The sequence below is a fragment of the Chelonia mydas genome, chromosome 1, assembly GCF_015237465.2.
Source record: "Chelonia mydas isolate rCheMyd1 chromosome 1, rCheMyd1.pri.v2, whole genome shotgun sequence".
NCBI classification, from domain to species: domain Eukaryota; kingdom Metazoa; phylum Chordata; order Testudines; family Cheloniidae; genus Chelonia; species Chelonia mydas.
In genome coordinates, this window is record NC_057849.1 from 294,290,855 (window position 1) to 294,312,970 (window position 22,116).

At 40.0% G+C, this 22,116-nt stretch overlaps 1 protein-coding gene across 5 annotated transcripts in view; it reads right to left on the minus strand.

Annotated features, from left to right (window-relative positions):
• Nucleotides 1-22,116, minus strand: part of PDZRN4 (PDZ domain containing ring finger 4) — a 383,951-nt gene that overhangs the window by 55,677 nt on the left and 306,158 nt on the right. For all 5 annotated transcript variants that reach the window (XM_037888151.2, XM_043549220.1, XM_043549191.1 and 2 more), the window contains 2 exons: nt 9,326-9,579; nt 7,400-7,502 (listed from right to left, as the gene is read on the minus strand). In XM_037888151.2, the coding sequence (XP_037744079.1) occupies nt 7,400-7,502; nt 9,326-9,579 (357 nt within the window). The remainder of the gene's footprint in view (nt 1-7,399; nt 7,503-9,325; nt 9,580-22,116) is intronic.

Sequence of the window (22,116 nt, forward strand, 5' to 3'; positions counted from 1 at the left end):
ACGAGGAGTAATGGTCTCAAGTTGCAATGGGGGAGGTTTAGATTGGATATTAGGAAAAACTTTTTCACTAAGAGGGTGGTGAAACACTGGAATGCGTTACCTAGGGAGGTGGTAGAATCTCCTTCCTTAGAGGTTTTTAAGGTCAGGCTTGACAAAGCCCTGGCTGGGATGATTTAACTGGGACTTGGTCCTGCTTTGAGCAGGGGGTTGGACTAGATGACCTTCTGGGGTCCCTTCCAACCCTGATATTCTATGATTCTATGATTCTATGATTCTATGAAATGCAGTGCCTTGCATAATGACAGGTTTCAGAGTAACAGCCGTGTTAGTCTGTATTCGTAAAAAGAAAAGGAGTACTTGTGGCACCTTAGAGACTAACCAGTTTATTTGAGCATGAGCCTTCGTGAGCTACAGCCCACTTCATCGGATGCATAGCATAGCAAGCTCATGAAAGCTTATGCTCAAATAAACTGGTTAGTCTCTAAGGTGCCACAAGTACTCCTTTTCTTTATTCTTTTTTATAGTCTGCACTGACTGTCAGAAGGATCACAGGATAGGTATTACAGTTATAGCAGCTCAAGACTTCTCTTGAATTACAGGGAAGAAATCTTGAACATCTTTATAAAAACTCTAAGCAGTGAAATATTTTTAGATATACAACTAAAACAATCTAAAGTGTGTCAATGATCAGACACAAGAGTATTTGAGAAGGTTTTTCATAAATAACTTTAAAGTGCAATCCACTTTTTCCTATATATTTATATGAAAAGATTGTGCTTGCAGCTGGAAAAAGATGTTGGTAAAACTAGAAGGACTCTAGTGGAATTGACATCACACACACACACACACACTCTCTTAGTATCAGAGTAACAGCCGTGTTAGCCTGTATTCGCAAAAAGAAAAGGAGTACTTGTGGCACCTTAGAGACTAACCAATTTATTTGAGCATAAGCTTTCATGAGCTACAGCTCACTTCATCGGATGCATACTGTGGAAAGTACAGAATATCTTTTTATACACACAAACCATGAAAAAATGTGTTTTGTAGTGGTAAACACCCATTTTTTCATGGTTTGTATGTATAAAAAGATCTTCTGTACTTTCCACAGTATGCATCCGATGAAGTGAGCTGTAGCTCACGAACGCTTATGCTCAAATAAATTGGTTAGTCTCTAAGGTGCCACAAGTACTTCTTTACTCTTAGTATCCTAACTAATATTGTAGGTAGGTTATTTAAAATGAAAAATTATACTTTATACTTGAAAAAGTGTCTCACTAAAATATTTGAATATAGTAAGTAGTGCTTCCAGTTTTCAGCATTAATTTTTAGGGTATTATGAAGAAGCAGCTCAGCAAATGCATATAATGCTGTAAAGCCCAGCTTTTCCAAGCTCCTTCTGACCTGTCTATCAGTTAGTACTACCCCCTTTTATAAAACTGACTAGTAGCTGCATAAAGTTGACAACTGTAAGCCACGTGGTGAGAAACATTCTCTTCTCCACTAAAAGCCTACAGTATATTTACCTCAATCCACCACCACCACCAATCAGATATAATTAAAATGGAAAACCACAGCCTTGCTCATATCTTTAGCTGTTCTAGTTTATAACATATATGTCTTTATTAGGGCTCCAGTTAAGGAGCAATGTATTTCTTGAAACTTTTTTTTTTACATTACTTCTGGTGGCTGCTGAATTTTATATCTGTCTTTTAATTGCTAAGGAATCTTTTTGATTTATTCCAACTTTTAGAAGGTTCAGGGGAAAATCTGAATTCAGTAGGAAAATAAAAAAAAACAGCACAATCTTATGATATGTAACTAAAGTATTACAGCGCTTCTGTTCATTCATATCACTATCACTATAGTTGAATGAAGCTGAAACTTGGTCTTATGAGGTCTCAGCCAAGGCCTGACTTCCCCCTTTCTCTCTCATTCTGTCTTTAAGAAAATTAAATCTAAAATTTGATTTAATAATTGTAATTAGAAGCTCCATGCTAAATTAATGGGGTTATGTTACAAATCTCTAACTCAGAAACAGCATCGATTTTGTAGGCCATGAGTCCATAACATGGGTTAGTTTCTTTTTATAGATACAGAAGGTGGGGGAATCAAACTTATTTAGTTATTTTATTTATAAAATACATAAAATATACATAAAATATATTTTATTTATAAAATACATAAAATATATTTTATTTTATAAAATATATTTTATTTATAAAATACAGTCATTGTGCACGCATAGTGACCATTTGCATGAAAACTGCATTAGGATTTTTAGCATGCAGGAGCCATGATTATATTGACATGACTGACTATAATGTTTACAAGGGGTATTTGCAGGCTATCACAGCTCTGACGGGAGCTGTTACAAGCTATCAGCTCAGTAATCCTCATGTTAAAAAGCCCCTAAATATGTATTTACAAGATAGACAGATCAGTTTAGGTCTATTGGTTAAATAATTCATGTGTGGAAAAGTCTCTAAATATGCATTCACAAGACAGACAGACCTGTTTTGATCTGTTGGACCAATACCAGGTCTTTCAGAAAGTTCCTAAATCATTTTGGAGTCAACATATTAGCAAGTCCATAAATACACATTTAGGGCTGAAACCTGCGAATACTTAAGCATGTGAGTAACTTTACTCACATCAGTAGTCTCATTGACTATAATGAGAATGCACCCGTGTGTAAACTTCGGAAACATAGGTCTGTGCAGAGTCAGGCCCTTACTCAGTGGCCTTTGAAAGAGAAGGAATATATTATATGGTGTTGGTATGAAAAAGTACCACCAAAGGAAATTAACTCAAAAATTAAAGTCATGTTAAGCTTGTGACAATACCCAACAAATAAAAAGACTATTCAGCTTTAAGGCTGACACTCATATTTCTCTCATCAGTGATGGCATACTTACTGTGGGGGGGGAGGGGGGGGATACCCTTGAATACCGGATATTAAGTAGGCCTGCTGAAATGTTTAGAGACAGTAAGACATATTGAGGCTACAAGATGAGATCCTTTTGCTGCTGAGAGTCTGAGAGTCGAGAGTTTTGCCATTGATTTCAATGTGGTCAGGACGTCACACAGATTGTCAGTTGTCTTTAATTCTCCTACCTCTTCTCAGTTTGGACCACATGTATAGTTGTGCTTGCAAAGAGGCATTAAGGCTTGATCCAAAGCCACTGATATCAATGGGAAGACCTGTATTGACTTCAGTGGGTTTGGACTGAACCATTAGTGCATAAAAATAAAGTAACTGAGTTTCACACCAGAAGGGACCACCATATTATGTAGTCTGACCTGCTGTATGTCACATGCAGCCAACACAACCCAACTCCCGCACACTAACCCCAACAACCGAAATGAGGCCAAAGTATTACAGCCCACAGGAGATTAGACTATTACGTGCCACAGTGCGAGAGTAGGAGGGATCGAGATGCATCAGTGCTCAAGGTGCCTACAATGGCAGGAAACTAGTTAAGTGAGATATATCCAGATACTCCTGACAAATGACCTGCACCAACACTCCTCACAGAAATGCAAAAAACCCCAAGGTCATTGCCAGTCTGACTTGGGGGGAAATTCCTTCCTGACCCTGAGCATGTGAGCAAGAACCAACAAGCACGAGAGAGAGAATGCACTGTGCCACCTCAGAGCCCTGGCCTATTCTGTCCAGTATCCCATCTTCAGCCATGACCATCCCTGATACTTAAGAGGAAGGAGACCAAAAGACTCCACAGAATACACTGGGAGAGGGAGGAGTCTGTTCCTGACCCCTGCAGATGATTGGCTGAAGCCCTAAAGTGAGAGCTTTTAGGAATATAAATCATAAACCAGAAGTAAGCCCAGAGCTGCTGAGCCCTACCCTCACAAGCAACCCCATCAGACGATCACACTCCTAAATTTGCCCAGCTCTCTCTTAAAACTAATAATGTGGGTTGCCCCCACAACTCCTATTGGGAGGCCGTTCCAAAGTCTTACCCCTCTTATGGTTAGAATCCTTCTTCTAATTTCCAGCCTGAATTTGTTCATGGCCAGTTTATGCCCATTTGTTCTTGTTCCAATATTGTTCTTTAGCTTACCTAACTCTTCACCCTCCCTGGTATTTACCCCTTAACTTGCCCTCACAGCCTTCTTTTTGCTAGACTGAACAAGCCAAGACCTATCAGTCTTCTTTCATAAAAAAGTCACTTTATTCCCCTGATTATCCTAATAGCTCTTCCCTGCACCTTTTCCAGTTTGAATTCATCCTTCTTGAACATGGGTGAACAGAATTGTATGCAGTATTCCAAATGACATCTTATCAATGCCTTGTACAATAGCATTAATGCATCTCTATCACTACTGAAAATGCCTCACGTGATACATCCTAGGATCACATTTGCCTTTTTCACAGCCACATCATATTGGTGGTCCATAATCATCCTTGACTACACACCCTGATCTCAATTCTAATATGAAGCTTCTAACTTGTAGCAGAAACTGTTATTATTAGATCTTAAGTGCATGGCCTTGCACTTTTGTACTACTGAATTTCAACTCATTTCTTCTACTCCAGTCTTCAAGGTCATCCAGATCTTCTTGTAAAATATTCTGATCTTCTTCAGTATTGACAATATTTCCCAACATTGTATCCTCAACAAATTTCATTAGCACACTCCTACTTTCGTGCCAAGGTTATTAATAAGAATATTGAATAAGACTGGTCCCAAGACCAGTCCCTGAGGAACTTCACTAGTAAACACCCGCTAGTCTGATAGGCCACCCTTAAGCACAACCCATCACTTTGTCCCATTTAACTAGTTCCTTATCTATCTTACAAATCTTGTGCTAATTCCCATCTTCCCTCATTTAACTAAAAAAATCCTATGTTGTACTATGTCAAACGCTTTACTGAAGTCCAAGTACATTAGATCTACTGCATTTCCCGTATCTAAAACATTAGTTATTTTCTCAAAGAAGGAAATCAGGTTATTCTGGTGTGATCTACCTTTGGTAAACTCATGTTGCATTATATCCCCCATTTACGTTCATGAATTCAATTATTCTTTCATCCATAGTTTGTTTTAAAGCCTTGCATACTACTGAGGTCAGATTAGCAGGTCTGTAATTGCCCAGATCACTTTCCCCACCCTCCCTTCTTAAATATAGGTATGGTATTAATTATGCGCCAGCTATATGGTATTACCCCTCCAAATAGACAGCTAGATTTATTAAAAATCATTGCTACTGGATTAGCAATCTCATGTGCCAGTTCTTTCAGTATTGTGGAAATTATTTGGTCCTCCTGATTTGAGTGCATTAATCTCTAAGTTTTCACTCCAGCTCAGGTGTGATAATTTTCATTTCTATACACTTATTTCCATCAACCATTACACCTTCATAGTCATGTTCTATATTATACTATTGAAAATCAAATCAAAGTATTCATTTAGTTTTGGGACCGTATCTAGACTATTTTTATCTTTAATCTTCCCATCCACACCTCACAGTGGTCCAACCTCATCCTTCCTTACTTTCTTTCTATTTATATAGCTAAAAAAAATATTTATTTTAATTTCTATGGCAAGAGCTAATTCAGTTTGAGATTTAGCAATTCTCACTTTATTCCTACATTTTCTAACCTCTAAAATGCAGGACTCTCTTGCACTTAAAATTAACAGATTTGCATGTGCAAATACTTTTCTGCACACATAGGTGCGAGACTGTACATCCAAAAAGGAGTGCATATGTTTCTGGAGATGCATGTACCTCTTACGCTCACCATTGCCAATGGGTCCTTGTATGTCACATCACCAGAACTGGAATTTAACATAGAAACTTAAACACAGGGGCTGGCTTTTGTTCTTTCCTGAGTTACAGAAATTGCGTTTGGAGTCTTTTTTGTTACAGGATGCAAGATGTAGTCATTCCCTCCTCTCTTGTTTCCCGAACAAATTATTCTCCTCAATGGAAGCCAGACAGCTCCTTTCCTATTTAAATTTCATGTGAAACATTCTTTATTTCAGTCATTCAATGGGTTTGCCTTGGGCAATTGAATCACAGCTGACAGTAAATTAATGACTATGATGATGTGATTAGTAGAGATTACAGGCTACTGAGAACCTGCCTGAGCATTTACCACTGTCATAATACTTATGCTGGCTATTATTAGGGATTAATAATGGTCATAAAAAGGACATGATTCCACTGTACTAGACTCTATATAAATGTAAAATCTGTCTGCATTTTTAATGTTTCACTAATATTCTGATAATAAAAAAGTTGTTTTTCCCTTTTTAACTAGTTAAGATTTTTAAAATTTATTTTCTTTCTGGCTGTCTATTTTGCCATTAAAAAAAAATATTATCAGATAAAAGAAAAGGAGTACTTGTGGCACCTTAGAGACTAACAAATTTATCAGATAAATAGTCTCTCTGACAGACGTAAGCCAGATCTGCTACAAATAAACACACACACTCAGTAAAGAAGCTAAAATTATATTAGCCATGTGGAATCGAAATAGAACATAAGCCTCAAGACTTTTCCGCTATTAGATATCATACCAAAGTCCAATTGGGAAGAAATAATGATTTCACTAATCCCTAACAATGATTTTTTGAAGAGTTCAAATACAAGTTTGTTTGTTCTGTGTTAGCTTCACCAAAGTAGATTTATTTGATTTTCCATGTTCCTAGGGAAAGAACTTCAGTTTCCCCAGGTTGTAAGCAGAAAAGAACATAAAAAAGAAGATAAAAGTGAACAATGTGCCTATTTACCAAAGCTTTCCCAATCCATTTTATTTCCAAATGTCAAGCCGTTATCAGAAACCTTTAAAAGGTTTCTTTATGTACTATTAAGAGAGAGCAAATATTAGGAAGAAAGAATATTTTCCCTACTTTCATGAAAGCTACTTAATAATTTATATACTTGTTATTTAAAATACTGTACAGTGTATAGCTGAGCAAAGGCTAAACATGGTCTAATAATAAAAAACACCATGCACTGTGTATACTTGCTCTCGATCCTTAAGGTGGTAGAAAAATTGCCAATTAGTTCTGAAAATGAGAAGAAAAAATAATGACACTTCTCGTTAGTTTTTTAATTTCTGAAAGACTTTCTTCAAAGTGTCAAAACTGCAAAAAGCAGAGCAGTTTCCGTCACACAACTATGGCATGTGTACAATAAGCCCTTCTAAACTCACACATACGTGGCAAAAATCTGCTTCCATTTATACCCATGCAACAGTCCATGACACTGTACAAGTCTGACTGAGGGAGAGAATTTGCTCCAGTAATTAATTTTTTTTAAAAAAAGAGCATTCCTGCTTTTGTTCTTCTCACAGGACTTTGATATCAGCTCTATAAATACAGTACCTGTAGTTGTAAAAAGAAATGCTGCAGCATGCCAATGTTCTTACCTCATACTCAAAGTCCTCTGTTCTATCTGCATCAGCAGGAAGGCTGGAAAGATATTCATTACCTTCATAAAATTCATGCTCCACTGGGTGAAGAGAATGGCAGCTAGGTGGGACAAAGCAGTACAACAGGAATAGATGAGACAATAGTTTTTCAAATAAAAAAAGATAAAAAAACTTCTCTGTAGTTTTCTCATCTTTGGAATGCTATTCTGAGTGATCTGACAGTCTGAAAGGAATACAACCAGGCAAGAGCTGGGGCTTTTCTCTTTTCAAACGCACAGAGACCAGTTAATTTCATTTTGCCAAGTATGGCACTAAAGGCAAAATTCTACTGTCAGATCCACACATGGTTATTTTGAAGAGTGAATGAAGCAGGGTCTGTTTTGAGCCAAACTGCTTAGCTGATAAGCTTTGGGATTTTTCCATACTCTTAAATGTGCTTAACTCCAGATACGCATGTCATCTCTACATGCATCCAAATATACACTTCAGATACTGGAGCAACATGAAGGGGCCTTTCTTAGCATAACATTGTACTAATCACATTTCTACCACATTAAATCTCTTAAATGAAGCCGATTTCACAATGATCACAAATTATTCCAGACCTTAAAGGAGTAACTTGCACTCTACAGCCTTCTCGAACATGGACACAAAAGGCTGGCAAGGTGTGTTTGAGAAATTATACTCTTGAAAATGTCAGCACATAGGAACCTTGGATAGGTTTTGGACAAAAAGAATGAGGTCTTCCTGAAATAAAATGAACGTATGTGTTGCCTCAGATACAAAGACTGCTATTACCTGAACCCTGATCACAAGTTACCCTAGTAGGATCTGCTGACAATCCACCCAACCTGTCCAGAACGTTGTGACTCTGTATTTGTGACAAGGTGAAATGTGGTATACATTTTGCAACACCACTCCTGTGCAAAGATCCACGGAACATTGGGAGTTCAATGGGAAATCTCTAGTATGATTGTGGTTTTGCCTGTAGCTAGTGGATGAACTGGAGGGGAAGCGTTGACAGACAGGTGGGATAACTCATGAGCTGAGGTCCAAAAGGATGGATCACTATTTTTGCATAAATACGCTACACTGACATTTAAATTCTGTACAATTTCAGAGGAAATATTCATCAATCAATAACTCATTACACACTGTTTGTCATTCAAGAGGTGGGATTTTATGTTTAATCTCTCTATATTTATTCAGTCACGTTTTGCTTTAGATAACTGCACCTTAATTTAATTAGTTTCCTTGATTCTCCTTTTGTGTAAGGGAGAAATGTACACAATGCCAACAAGCCAGCTCTCTCTGGGTCTTAACAAACCTTTTGGCAGCTTTGGCTATAGTAGCTATCTACCTGTCCGGGGCCCACCGTTGGCATAAGCTTTTGATGAAGAAATAGTATGACAATGAAGTGATCAGAGCCAGGATTCCTTATTGCAGCTCTAATCCATGAATGAAGTTCAGGAGGTGATGCAGTGAAACAAGTGTGGGACTGTGGCTAGCAGTGACAGCTATACAGTAATGAGATGACAGTATTCCCGAGATGTTTTCTAGACAGAAAACACTACACTTAAGTCATTTGTTAACACCTACTTTCTTGAAAATGAATACTTACTATTATAAGTTACACAGATGTAATTCATAAAGTCATGTGTGTAAAAAGAGCTGAATATGGGTGAGAACTTAAAAACTGGATGATGACACACCGCAAATCCCACTGATGATTGAACTTGGTGATATTCTAAAACAAGAGAGCTTTCAATCATGCCTGTAGCTGTTACCATTGCTTCACACTGACTGTACAGACATTCTTGTCTTCAGAGTGACACACACACAGAGAGTGACAATCCTGGAATCTTATTATATAGATGGTATATGAGGTTGGCTGGAAAAGTGATAGAGAAAGGTAAACCATACCTGTCTGAAAGCAGAAAGGGACAGATATCTGGTACTGGAGGTGTAGATGGCCTAAGCTTGGCCAGAGCCATAATGTGCTCAAAGGTGATGTCGGTCTGAGTGCTAGCATCCACAAGCTGAACATCCTGTGAGCTACCATGTGATTTATTAATGGGTGCTCTCCGTAAAACCTGAACTACAATTGGTTCCTTGGCATTCCGAAAAGCTTCCACTGCCTCTTCGTGAGTGGCCTTGGAGAGGTCCTTCCCATTGACCTAAAGGAAAACAGAACATTACACAAATTAGGACTCAGAACTGAAAGGGCTTATAGAAACAGGAGTATAAAACATGTATCATAAGTGATTTGTACAGTATATTAAATCATATGCTGCTATCTACTGCAATCTTCTATCGTGCTCATGCAAGAGAGGAGATAAGGGTTGGGTGGGAAAATAACTTCTTTGGCTTTTGCTAGAAAACAAACTGATAAAACTCTTACAACACAGTGCAGGTGGATTCTGAAAGAAGCAAAAATTAAGTAATACATTTTTAAAACTCTAAGGACATTTACAATTCCATCTCATAAATTATTTGTCTGGTTTGTAAAATATATATGAAAAAGTGGGGTTTTATTTTGTTTGGTATTTCAACACCTTCTGTAACATCTGAATGTAACAAAAGGTTTCTGACAAGTACTGTTGTTAAAAAATCCATTAATAAGGGTGTCTGAGATATCTGAAAGGAAACAAGGCAGATTGTAAATGTTTTGTCACTTATATGTCATTGCCATTATATTGTCAATTAGATTGCAGATAGGAAGATCCGATGACACAGTCAGCTGCAGTAATTGTCCCTTTACATGTATGGAAATCCAAGTCAAATCCAAACTAAAGAACTAAAGAAGATAAGAAAAAAGAAGTTTTAAGTGCTGCAGCTGTGTCGCTGTAGTTCTGTAGTGTAGATGCTTCTTACAACAATGGTAAGGATTTTTCCATTGAGGTTGGTAATCCACCTCTCTGAGAGGTGGTAGCTAGGTCTGTTGACCTATCTGCTTCTATAGTAAGGGGTATGGTCAACCTAACTACTTTGCACATGGCATAGAATTTTTTGCAACCCTGACCGATGTAGCTAGGTTGACCTAAGTTTTAGATGTAAACCAGGCCAAGGACAATTGTTTGACAGGCTGTGGGGCTGAGGATGAGTATTAGATTGGTCTACACTTGAAAGTTTTTCTAAGTTGATTAGGAGTATGAAAAAAATCACACCCCCAGCTGACAGCTATGCCAGAAAAAGTCCCAGTGTAAATTCAGCTCTACTGGCAATAAGTCCTTTTGTTAGGATAGCTTATATCTGTTTCACAAATGAAATAAGCTGTGTCTCCATTGGAAGGGTTTGACAGTATACCTCTGCTGGTATATCTATATACCAACAATTTCTTTATGTTTTTACTATACTGGAACAAAGTGAAGCTTTGCCGCTGTAGCTGCACCCTAGGGCGCTTTGCCAGCATAGTACAATATAGTACATCAGTATTCCTATACCAGTGCTCCTCTTGTGTAGTGTTTGGAGTATAACACGGATAACTGCAAGTATGGGTGGTGTGTTAAATTCCTACATGTTCGTGTGTCTGTATTTTCAAAGTACAAGCACATCACTGAACTAACGTGCTAATTGGCCAATGGCTGTCAATAGCAGAGTTCTTGACCAAGAACATGTGCTATCACTGTACTGAAAACAGTACTTTGGTGAGATTCAGAGGTGATGTGAATGTTATTGTAAATTACAAATAAAGAAACTGCCATAAGCCAGTGCAGGTGTGAGATGATATAATTTATCCTGTGAAGGGGTAGAGGGGGTGATTTTTTGTGGTAAGAAATGCAACCCACAAAGGGTTTAATCCCAGGTGCCGGCTTTATTTTACACCCTTCCAATAGAAATCTTCACTTCTATCCCTACAGAACATATGACTTATCACCTCACACTATTTGTACCATCCTTACATCACATCTGAATTTGGTCCAAGGAACAAAACATACAAACACGTTGCATATATTTTTTGACATGAGGCCTGGTCTACACTACGAAATAAGGTCGGTATAATTATGTTACTCAGGGGTGTGAAAAATCCACATCCCCTGCGCAACGCAGTGAAACTGACCTAGCACCGTCTACACAGAGGTTTTAGTCAACTAGAGACTTCTCCCGAAGTCTTCTCCCATCAACTTAGTGACTGCCTCTCGGGGAGGTGGAGGCTCTACGCCCATATCAGAACCCCTCCCGCTGACACGGTAGAGTCGTCACTGAAATGCTACAATGGCGCAGCTGCAGCATTTTAAGTGTAGACAAGCCTTAACATTATAGGAAAAACCTATTATTTTAAGGTTGCCTAAAATTTTCCATTATAACCACCTGCTTTTAATTGCTATGACCCCTGACGAATGAACTATTTGGGTTGAATTTTTCCATGCTTGGTTTCTGCCTCAGGTTATTTTTTTTTTCTGGAAAGTTTTACAAAATCAGTGCAATGAAAAACAGAAAACTTTGTCCATGTAAAAACTCTGCCAGCACCACAGGAGCTTACCCATAGGCAGCTGACATCTGACAGTGGGACAGTCCTGAGGTCAAAGAACCATCTTTTCTGTTCCCATGAAAACCCATCCAGATTTATCTGAGTTACCAGGAAATCACCATTTACACATGCACAAAATTTTATGCCCTTACTCATTATGTCTGAAAGTCTGAACTCTTGCCATGCTGCAGAGAGCATGCTCCCTGTCTCCTGCATAATTTCCTAACAACTATAAAGAATCACAGCCCAGGCAATTTTCCACAAAAAAATAGTTTATAGCCTAGGAAGGGAAAGAGCACTGACCTACACTACCTTTCTGAAACATAATACCAAACCTAAGTGCTTGGCTTTCGTATCTGTAAAATGTAGTATTTCAACATGCCACCTTTAAAAAGTGCTTTGAGATCTGTAGATGAATGAACACTATGAAAATACAAAGCAGATTAAGAAAACAAATAGCAACAAATAACTAAGTTTTCTGACTATTCCATTGGCCCCCACGACCTTCCCAGACCCAGAAGAGAACACAGGAATCCCTAAAAACCAGTGTTCCACTGATGTCTAGCAGATATTTCCTGAAGATGGAATTGCTTTGTTTCTCCATTTTTCTTTTTTTCAAATATCTTGACATTTCCAGACCAATTAACTGATCAACCAACCCAAACCCCCCTTGATGAAAGAACATTAGGTTGAAAAGCAAAACATTTGCAAAGTTGGAAAATGCCAGATTTAAGGGAATTTGTGTAATCTTAACTCTGCCCCTTTGCATACATGTATTATGATACAGTTTTTAATTACATGAACACATACAGCAGTTCAGAACATCCATAGGCATGTTCTCTCTGGTGTGGTGGTGGTGGGGATCATATGGAGTCCATGTGCAATGTAAAGATATCCTTCCTGCGGGAGAACCTCAAGAAGAAAGTTGTGGTTTGAATCCTGCCTACCCTCACATGGATGTGTGAGGGATCCATGGTATGATGTAGCAGCCACTCCGCAATCGCAAGAGCATATTGCTCCTACAGCTAGCTCAGATGCTACACAGTGGTGATGAGCACAGTACACATTCCTAGATATATGTATTTAAATCTAAGAGACCAGATATTACCATCCTCAGTTCCATAGAAATTCCTCAGTACTAATGTGGGATAGGTTGGTATCAAATGATACAAAGAGTGACCAGAAAAGCGTGTATTCTGCTCTAGACACGTGGCCTACATTGCTGTGTAACAGGAGTTTCCCTTACAATTTATGCTCTATCCTTAAAATTGCCATTTGGCCAAATTGTATCATTGGGCATAATTATATACAATGGAATTCTGTGAGTGCCATATGGGGTGGTGGAGAGGAGGAATAGATAAAAGTGTAAAATAGATTAAATTGTAAGAAGGAGAAAGTTCCCCCCATCTCTCCTCCAAGTGCGTAAGTTACAAAAACTAAAATGTCCAGTATCAGATATATCTAACAAAGGCGGCTTTAAATACCACTTTAAATCTGGATCTTTTAGCCATCATTCAGTTCTACCTCTCCAGTTCCTTCCTTCTTTCAAAGCCATAGAAATATGCTCCCTTCAGGTGCTGTTCCCATTAGGGAAGTGGGAACTCCACAATTTTCACAGTAGAATGTAATGTAAGCCCCTTGAACAACTTTTACCTCTACAGTCTGTAGGCTCCCTTCAAAAAGTAGTTTCCTCTCTCCTGACCCTCCTGTACTAAACAGTTTTAATGTTTATAAAAAGTCTCAGGACAACAAATTTAGTGATCACCCTTAAAAGTCAATGTTTGGCAACAAATACCATGTAGTTGGATCTGATCTATCAGAATTGTTCCTATTGTTAGTACAAGAAGTATACTATAATTGTCATTATGTGGTACTTCTTGGCAAAGGTTAGGCTGACTTCTAAAACTTGGCCATTTTACCAAGATCTTTGCCAGCGGGAGGGTGGTGTGGGGTTGGGGGGAGAAGCATGGATAACATTTCAAGAAGTAAAATATAAAATCTTATTAGAATTCCTTGGGAACCCAACCAACCAACTTCCCCGTTTATCCACAAAAATCAATACTTATTGACGACTCGATGTCTAGTTGGCAGCTGGTATCAAGCGGAGTGCCCCAGGGGTCGGACCTGGGCTGGTTTTGTTCAACATCTTTATTAATGATCTGGATGATGGGATGAATTTCACCCTCAGCAAATTCACAGATGACACTAAGCTGGGGGGAGAGGTAGATATGCTGGAGGGTAGGGATAGGGTCTAGAGTGACTTAGACAAATTGGAGGATTGGACCAAAAGAAATCTGATGAGGTTCAACATGTACAAAAGAGTCTTGAACTTAGGAAGGAAGAATCCCATGCACCACCACAGGCTGGGGGCCGACTGGCTAAGCAGCAGCTCTGCAGAAAAGGACCTGGGGATTACAGTGGATGAGAAGCTGGATATGAGTCAGCAGTATGCTCTTGTTGCCAAGAAGGCCAATGGCATATTGGGCTGTATTAGTAGGAGCATTGCCAGCAGATCGAGGGAAGTGATTATTCCCCTCTATTCGGCACTGATGAGGCCACACCTGGAGTACTGTGTCCAGTTTTGGTCCCTCCACTACAGAAGGGATGTGGACAAATTGGAGAGTCCAGCGGAGGGCAACGAAAATGATTAGGGAGCTGGGGCACACGACTTATGAGGAGAGGCTGAGGGAACTGGGCTTATTTAGTCTGCAGAAGAGACGAGTGAGGGGGGATTTGATAGCAGCTAGGCTGTTGTCAGTGGTGGCAGATGACAGAACAAGAAGCAATGGTCTCAAGTTGCAGTGGGGGAGGTATAGGTTGGATATTAGGAAACACTATTTCACTAGCAGGGTGGTGAAGCACTGGAATGGGTTACCTAGGGAGGTGGTGGAATCTCCATCCTTAGAGGTTTTTAAGGCCTGGCATGACAAAGCCCTCGCTGGGATGATTTAGCTGGGGTTTGTGCTGCTCTGAGCAGGTGATTTGACTAGATGACCTCCTGAGGTCTCTTCCAACCCTAATCTTCTATGATTCTATGATTATTCCAAGCAAATACACTTTACATACATTTACAATAATGTCATTTCCATACAAATTCTATGCCAAGCACCAATGATATTTCAAAATCATTTAACTATGAAATTCACAGCTTATTTTTATTGGCAACAATGTGGCTGACCTGTACTTTCATAAAAATGTTTATTTTCTCCTTGAAGTGAAGAAATCCATGACCTTTAAAATCCACTATCCTTTATGTGGTTTCCTTATAAGATGTAAGCACTGAGGATACAGAACACTTATTTTAATCATCACTTGAAGTTCATCAATACAGTTAGTTACTCTGCTTAAAGGTCATTCATTTTATAAATTCTGCCTTGCCCTGCAGAAGAACTGTAGCTTAATTGCTCTATGCTGGCAGCCATCCTGAGCAGTTACCATCATTATGTGTTGGGAAGAGAGAATGTATTTTAAAAACTAAAACCAATACTATATACCCATTTTGGAGGTCTATTCACTTAGCTTCTTTAAGATCTTTTTTATCTCCTGCATTATCCCCCGTCCCAGCACTCTGATATAATCACTTTGGGAGCTGCAGATAGTTGAGCACTTATTTACCACAAGCCATTTACGGATTCTTAACTGGATGATTAAATAAATTATTTGATTCTAAAAGGTTACTTTCAATGGAAGCAAAGGTACTATTTTAAGTAGATAGGGAAATCAGTCACTTTTACAATCAACTCAAAAGACACAGGAATACATTTGTTGCAACAGATGGGCTAATTAATCTATAAGCAACTTGTGAATGTTAAGTAAAGAATATATCTATCCACATGTAAACCACTGTCCTGTTTGATGAAGCTTCTGTTTAATGAACACTCTCTCCCTTTGAAAAAAACTGCAAAGCCTGGGCCACTTGTCAACAACTTCCCTAGAGTGACTGGTTGCCATTGCTTGGATGTTGCCATCCCCTTTTGATTATCTCTCTAAATCCAGCCACATGCAAAAATTAATCAATATCAGAAAATAAACAAACAGTTTTTGTCTTTGATGCATAAGCAAATGCTTGAAAAACCAATTGACGCTGACTGACTGCCATTTCTAAAGCCAGACACTGACTGTTACACCGATTTATTTCAAAGCAGTGGTGGTTGGGGGAAAGTAAATGAAGGACAGATTGCCTCTAAACAATATAGGGAAAATGGGTGTAGATTACCTTTACAATACTTATTCTAAAAAATATAAATCCAGGAACACCCACTATTCTCAGAGTACAAATGTTTGTGATATAGAGATGAACTGCCCTTGCCGTAAACCATTTTTCTGCTGTTACTGATTTCAGTTAGCAGTGACCATGGATCATTACTGGGAGGTTATATATGTTAATATCTGTCTCCTTCCTGAGAGTCTCATCTTTATTTCTCATTATATTTTTTAAAACAAAACAAAAATACAATTTCGTGAATTTAGCACTCATGAAAGGTGTCATAGTAACAGCTCTGGGGACTGTGCGGTCCACTATCCTCAAAACATGTTTGGCACAGGCAAGCTAAAATGCAAGACAGACTCCACAGAAACAAAATCCCTGGAAAGCATCCACTTAATTGGTGAGGCCAAAGACAAGATTAACTTGAGCATCCTGTTAATCTACAGTCCTCCAGACACAAAGGCTTCCCAGAGGAGCTAACAGAGATGCTGTCTGACATCATGATGAAGTTCACAAATCTCACTGCTTTGGGAGATTTCAGCATCCACACACACAATGACTCTGAAATCAACAGCACTAAAACTCCGATCCGACCGCACTAAAATTAAAGTTTCTTGCCGGTATGCTCTGGACCTAAACACACATAATCCCCTCCTTCCAAAAGAAGGGCCCTGCCTTTTGCACAAGAACTAGCAATGGAAATATTAGAAGCAATCAGGGCCACCACATGGGACTCTGCTCACCACCTTTCCTGTCTAATAAAATGCAGCAGAGAACATCAGGGACCTCTAGTAACACAGCATTTGCACACCTCCTTTGAAGAGTAGATCCTAACTCTCACTCCCAAAGCAGGCAATAGTCCAGCAAAAGAAATCAGCACTTGACAATGGTGATCTTCCCAAGTACAGCCCAGTACCAAACCTCCCTTTTTGGGCAAGCTACCCTGCAAGCTAGGAAATAAAGCCTCCAGTCCCACCTGCCAGCTACCCGTATCTTGGATCCTTCTCAGCCAGGTTACATGCCAGGACACAAAACAGAGATCATTTGTTGATGGTAAACTTTCCCATTGGATGTCTTGGCAGCATTTGGTGGCACTGATTATCAAACACTCCTGGTCCTGCCCTACCGATTAGGAGCTGCAAGTGTGCATGGAAATTCCTTTCACAGAAGCATAGATTCCAAGAGCAAAAGGGACCATTGTGATTATCTAGTCTGACCTCCTATGTAATACAGGCTATAGACCGTCCACAAAATAATTTCTAAAGCAGATCTTTTAGAAAAGCGTCCAATCTTGATTTAAAAGTTGTCAGTGATGGAGAATCCACCACGACTCTTGGTAAATTGTTCCAATGGTTAATTACCCTCAATGTCAAAAATTTGTACCTTATTTCCAGTCTGAATTTGTCTAACTTTCAACTTCCAGTCACTGGTTCATATTATACCTTTCTCTGCTCGACTGAAGAGCCCATTATTAACTATTTGTTCCCCATGTATGTACTTACAGACTATAATTAATTCACCCCTTAACCTTCTCTTTGTTAAGACAAAGAGATTGAGCTCTTTGAGTCTGTCACTGCAAGGCATGTTTTCTAATCCTTTAATCATTCTCATGGTTCTTCTCTGAACCTGCTCCAATTTATCCACATTCTTTTTGAACTGTGGGCACAAGAAGTGGGCACAGTATTCCAGCCGTGGTCATACCAGGGTCAAATACAGACGTGAAATAACCTCACTACTCCTACTTGAGATTCCTCTGTATATGCATCCTAGGATCTCATTAAGTCTTTTGGCCACAGCATCACATTGGAAGCTCATGTTCAGTTCATTATCCATCATGATCCCAAATCTTTTTCAGAGTCACTGCTTCCCAGACTGGAATCACCCAGTCTGTAGCTGTGGCCTACATTCTTTATTCAAAGATGTTATACATTTACATTTAGCCTTATTAAAACACATATTGTTTGTTATTTTGCACACAGTTTCAGAGGCGATGCATGATGGGGGATATGATTCCTCCCAAATTTCTGAGACTGTGGCGCTGCTCCTGCAAAACTTGCTCTGATTGACCTGCCAGCGGGGGAGGGAGGCTCTGTCCTCCTGCTGTGCCTCTCCCCCAGGTCGTTTCCAGCTCGCTTGGTCCTTCTTCCTGGCAGTCAGGCCTGGACGGGGAGCAGGGCGGGGCTGCGGTACAGAGCCACTTCTCACACTGGCTGACTCTGTGCAGGGTTGCTGCCTCTGTGCTGTAGTTTGAACCCTTTGCCTCTTGTTCTGCCCTCTGTGGCAAAAGAGAATAACTTTTTTCCTTCTTTTTTATGGCAGCCTTTCCAGTCATATCCCTTCTTAATCTCCTCTTTTCCAAACTCAACATACCCAGTTCCTTCTGCCAAGCCTGGTTGGACATTCTTTTTCTTCAGCCTTGTGATAGCTCAGGTTCTTTCTCTCAGACTGAACCCAACCTGGTTGTGACGGGAACTGTTCCTCCATTTTCGGAACACTCACTTGTGGTATTCCATAAGCATCAGCCCAGTTTCCTATCCTATTTAATATCCGTTTGGAGCCACTGGGTTAGACAGCATGCTGAAACATCAGAAATATGCAGACAATGCCCAGCAAACTAGCTTTTCTATGGCATGTGTAATTAGCACCAATTCCTCAATCTCCCAAATCTCAAAAAGCATCTTCCTCAAGCTGAACCCAAGCAAGACAAAAGTCATGCAAGCAGGAAAAGGCAAGTGTTTAGAAATACTCGCCTTCTCTCTAACATCCCCCTCTGCTGAGGGCAACTATTTGCTGAATATAGCCTTTTTGAGTCTTCAGTGCTTTTGGATACCCAAATAGCCACAGACATAGGTGCCGACTCCATGGGTGCTCCGGGGCTGGAGAAAAATTAGTGGGTGCTCTGCACCCACCGGCAGCCAAGCTTCCTTCCCCCCCTCTTCCTGTCCCTCTGCCCCACCTCCTTCTCTCCCCGAGTGTGCTGCGTCCCCATTCCTCTGCCTACCTCCCAGTATTTCCCACCCGGTCGCAGCAAATCAGCTGTTTGCATGCTTGGGGGTAGGGGAGGTGCCGTGGCACGCTCAGGGGAGGAGGCGGAGTCGTGGCAGGGATTTGCAGAAGGGGTTGGAATGGGGGCGGGGAAGGGGTGGGAAGAGGCAAGGCAGGGTTGGGGCCTCATGGAAGGGGTGGAGTGGGGGCAGGGAGCAGAGTGGGCGTCTCGCACCCACGGAAAACAGGGGAAGTCAGCGCCTATGGCCACAGATATAGAATCATAGGACTGAGGAACCTTGAGAGGTCATCTAGTCCAGTGCCTTGCACTTGTGGCAGAACTAAGTATTATCTAGATCATTCCTGACAGGTGTTTGTCTAACTTGCTCTTAAAAATCTCCAGTGATGGAGATTCCACAACCTCCCTAGGCAATTTATTTCAGTGCTTAACCACCCTGACAGTTAGGAAGTTTTTCCTAATGTCCAACCTAAACCTCCTTTGCTGCAATTTAAGCCCATTGATTCTCATCCTATCCTCAGAGGTTAAAAAAAACATTTTTTCTCCCTCCTCCTTGTAACAACCTTTTATGTACTTGAAAACTGTTATCATCCCCCCGCCCCCATCTTCTCTTTTGCAAACTAAACAAACCCAATTTTTTCAATCTTCCCTCATAGGTCATGTTTTCTAGACCTTTAATAATTTTTGTCACTCTTCTCTGGACTTTCTCCCATTTGTCCACATCCTTCCTGCAATGTGGTGCCCAGAACTGGACACAATACTCCAGTTGAGGTCTAATCAGTGCAGAGTAGAGAGGAAGAATTACTTCTTGTGTCTTGCTTACAACACTCCTGCTAAAAAATCCCAGAAGGACATTCGCTTTTTTTGCATCAGCGTTCCACTGCTGACTCATAGTTAGCTTGTGGTCCACTCTGAGCCCCAGATCCTGTTCTACAGTACTCCTTCCTAGGCAGTCGTTTCCCATTGTTCCTTCCTAAGTGGAGTACTTTGCATTTATCCTAATTGAATTTCATCCTATTTACTTCAGACCATTTCTGCAGTTTGTCCAGATCATTTTTAATTTTAATCCTATCCTCCAAAGCACTTGCAACCCCTCCCAGCTTGGTATCGTCCTCAAACTTTATAAGTGTACTCTCTATGCCATTATCTAAATCATTGATGAAGATATTGAACAGAACTGGACCCAGAACTGATCCCTGTGGGACTCCACTCATTACGTCCTTCCAGCATGACTGTGAACCACTGATAACTACTCTCTGTGAATGGTTTTCACCTCAGTTTTGCACCCACCTTATAGTAGCTCTGTGATGGGAAACCCCCTTGGGGCTGCCAACTGATGTGCCAAGACTACTTCTGTCCCTGCTTTCGCTGCCAGTTTGGGACTCCAGCACCCTGTCTCGTTGAGCCAGACACGCCAGTCTGCTCCAACACAGACCCAGAGTCTGAACCACGTGCCCCAAAGCTGCAGACTAACTGAAAGCAACTTAAGAAGTGTTCCTGGCCTTGACACTCAGATGCCCAACTCCCAGTGGGGTCCAAACCCCAAATAAATCCGTAAACTCATAAATTGTTCACCCTCTATAACACTGGTAGAGAGATATGCACAGCTCTTCCCCCACCCCACAGGTATTAATACATACTCTGGGTTAATTAATAAGTAAAAAGTGATTTTATTAAATACAGAAAGTAGGATTCAAGTGGTTCCAAGTAGTGACAGACAGAACAAAGTGAATTACCATGCGAAATAAAATAGAACACGCAAGTCTATGTCTAAGAAAACTGAATACAGATAAAAACCACACCCTTAGAAAAATTCCAGTAAGCTTCCTTTTACAGACTAGTCTGCTTCTCGTGTGGGTCCAGCAATCACTCACATCCCCTGTAATTACTGTCCTTTGTTCCAGTTTCTTTCAGGTATCCTTAGGAGTGGAGAGGCTCTCTCTTTAGCCAGCTGAAGACCAAAATAGAGGGGTCTCCCAAGGGCTTAAATAGACTCTCTCTTATGGTGGAGACCCCCTCCTCTCTCCTATGCAAAGTCCAGCTCCAAGATGGAGTTTTGGAGTCACATGGACAAGTCACATGTTCATGCATGGCTCAGTTTTTACAAGCAGCAGCCATTGCTTACATGCTACCTAGAATGTCCTCAGGTAGACTTCTTATGTGGATTGGAGCCCTACAAGATTCATTGTCCTTTAAGTGTTTCTTGATTGGGCACTTAATTTGCACATTCCTTTCTCAAGAAGCTGACCAAATGCTCTACTAAGGCTACTTAGAAATCAAGCAAGTATACAGCCAATATTCATAACTTCAAGTACAAAAATGATACATGCATACAAATAGGAGGAATTTATTCAGTAGATCATAACCTTTACAGAGATATGTTACATGGCATATGTAGCATAAAACATATTCTAGTTATTTCATATATACATTCATAAGCATATTTCCATAAAGCCTTATGGGGTACACTGCCACAAGCTCCACTAGGTTGCATTTCCCTAGTTTGTTTATGAGAAGATCATGTGACACAGTATCAAAAGCTTTACTAAAGTCAAGATATACCATGTTTACTGCTTCCCCCCATCCACAAGACTTGTTACCCTGTCAAAGAAAGCTATCAGTTTGGTTTGACAGGATTTGTTTTTGACAAATCCATGCTGACTGTTACTTATCACCTTATTATCTTCTAGATGTTTGCAAATTGATTGCTTAATTATTTGCTCCATTATCTTTCCGGGTACAGAAGTTAAACTCACTGGTAATTCCTCGGGTTGTTCTTATTTCCCTTTTTATAGATTGGCACAATATTTTCCCTTTTCCAATCTTTTGGAATCTCTCCTATCTTCCATGATTTTTCAGAGATAATCGCTAATGGCTAAGATATCTCCTCAGTCAGCTCCTTGAGTATTCTAGGATGCATTTTATCAGGCCCTGGTGACTTAAAGACATCTAATTTGTCTAAGTAATTTTTAACTTGTTCGTTCCCTATTTTAGCCTCTTCTGATCCTACCTAATTTTCACTGGTATTCACT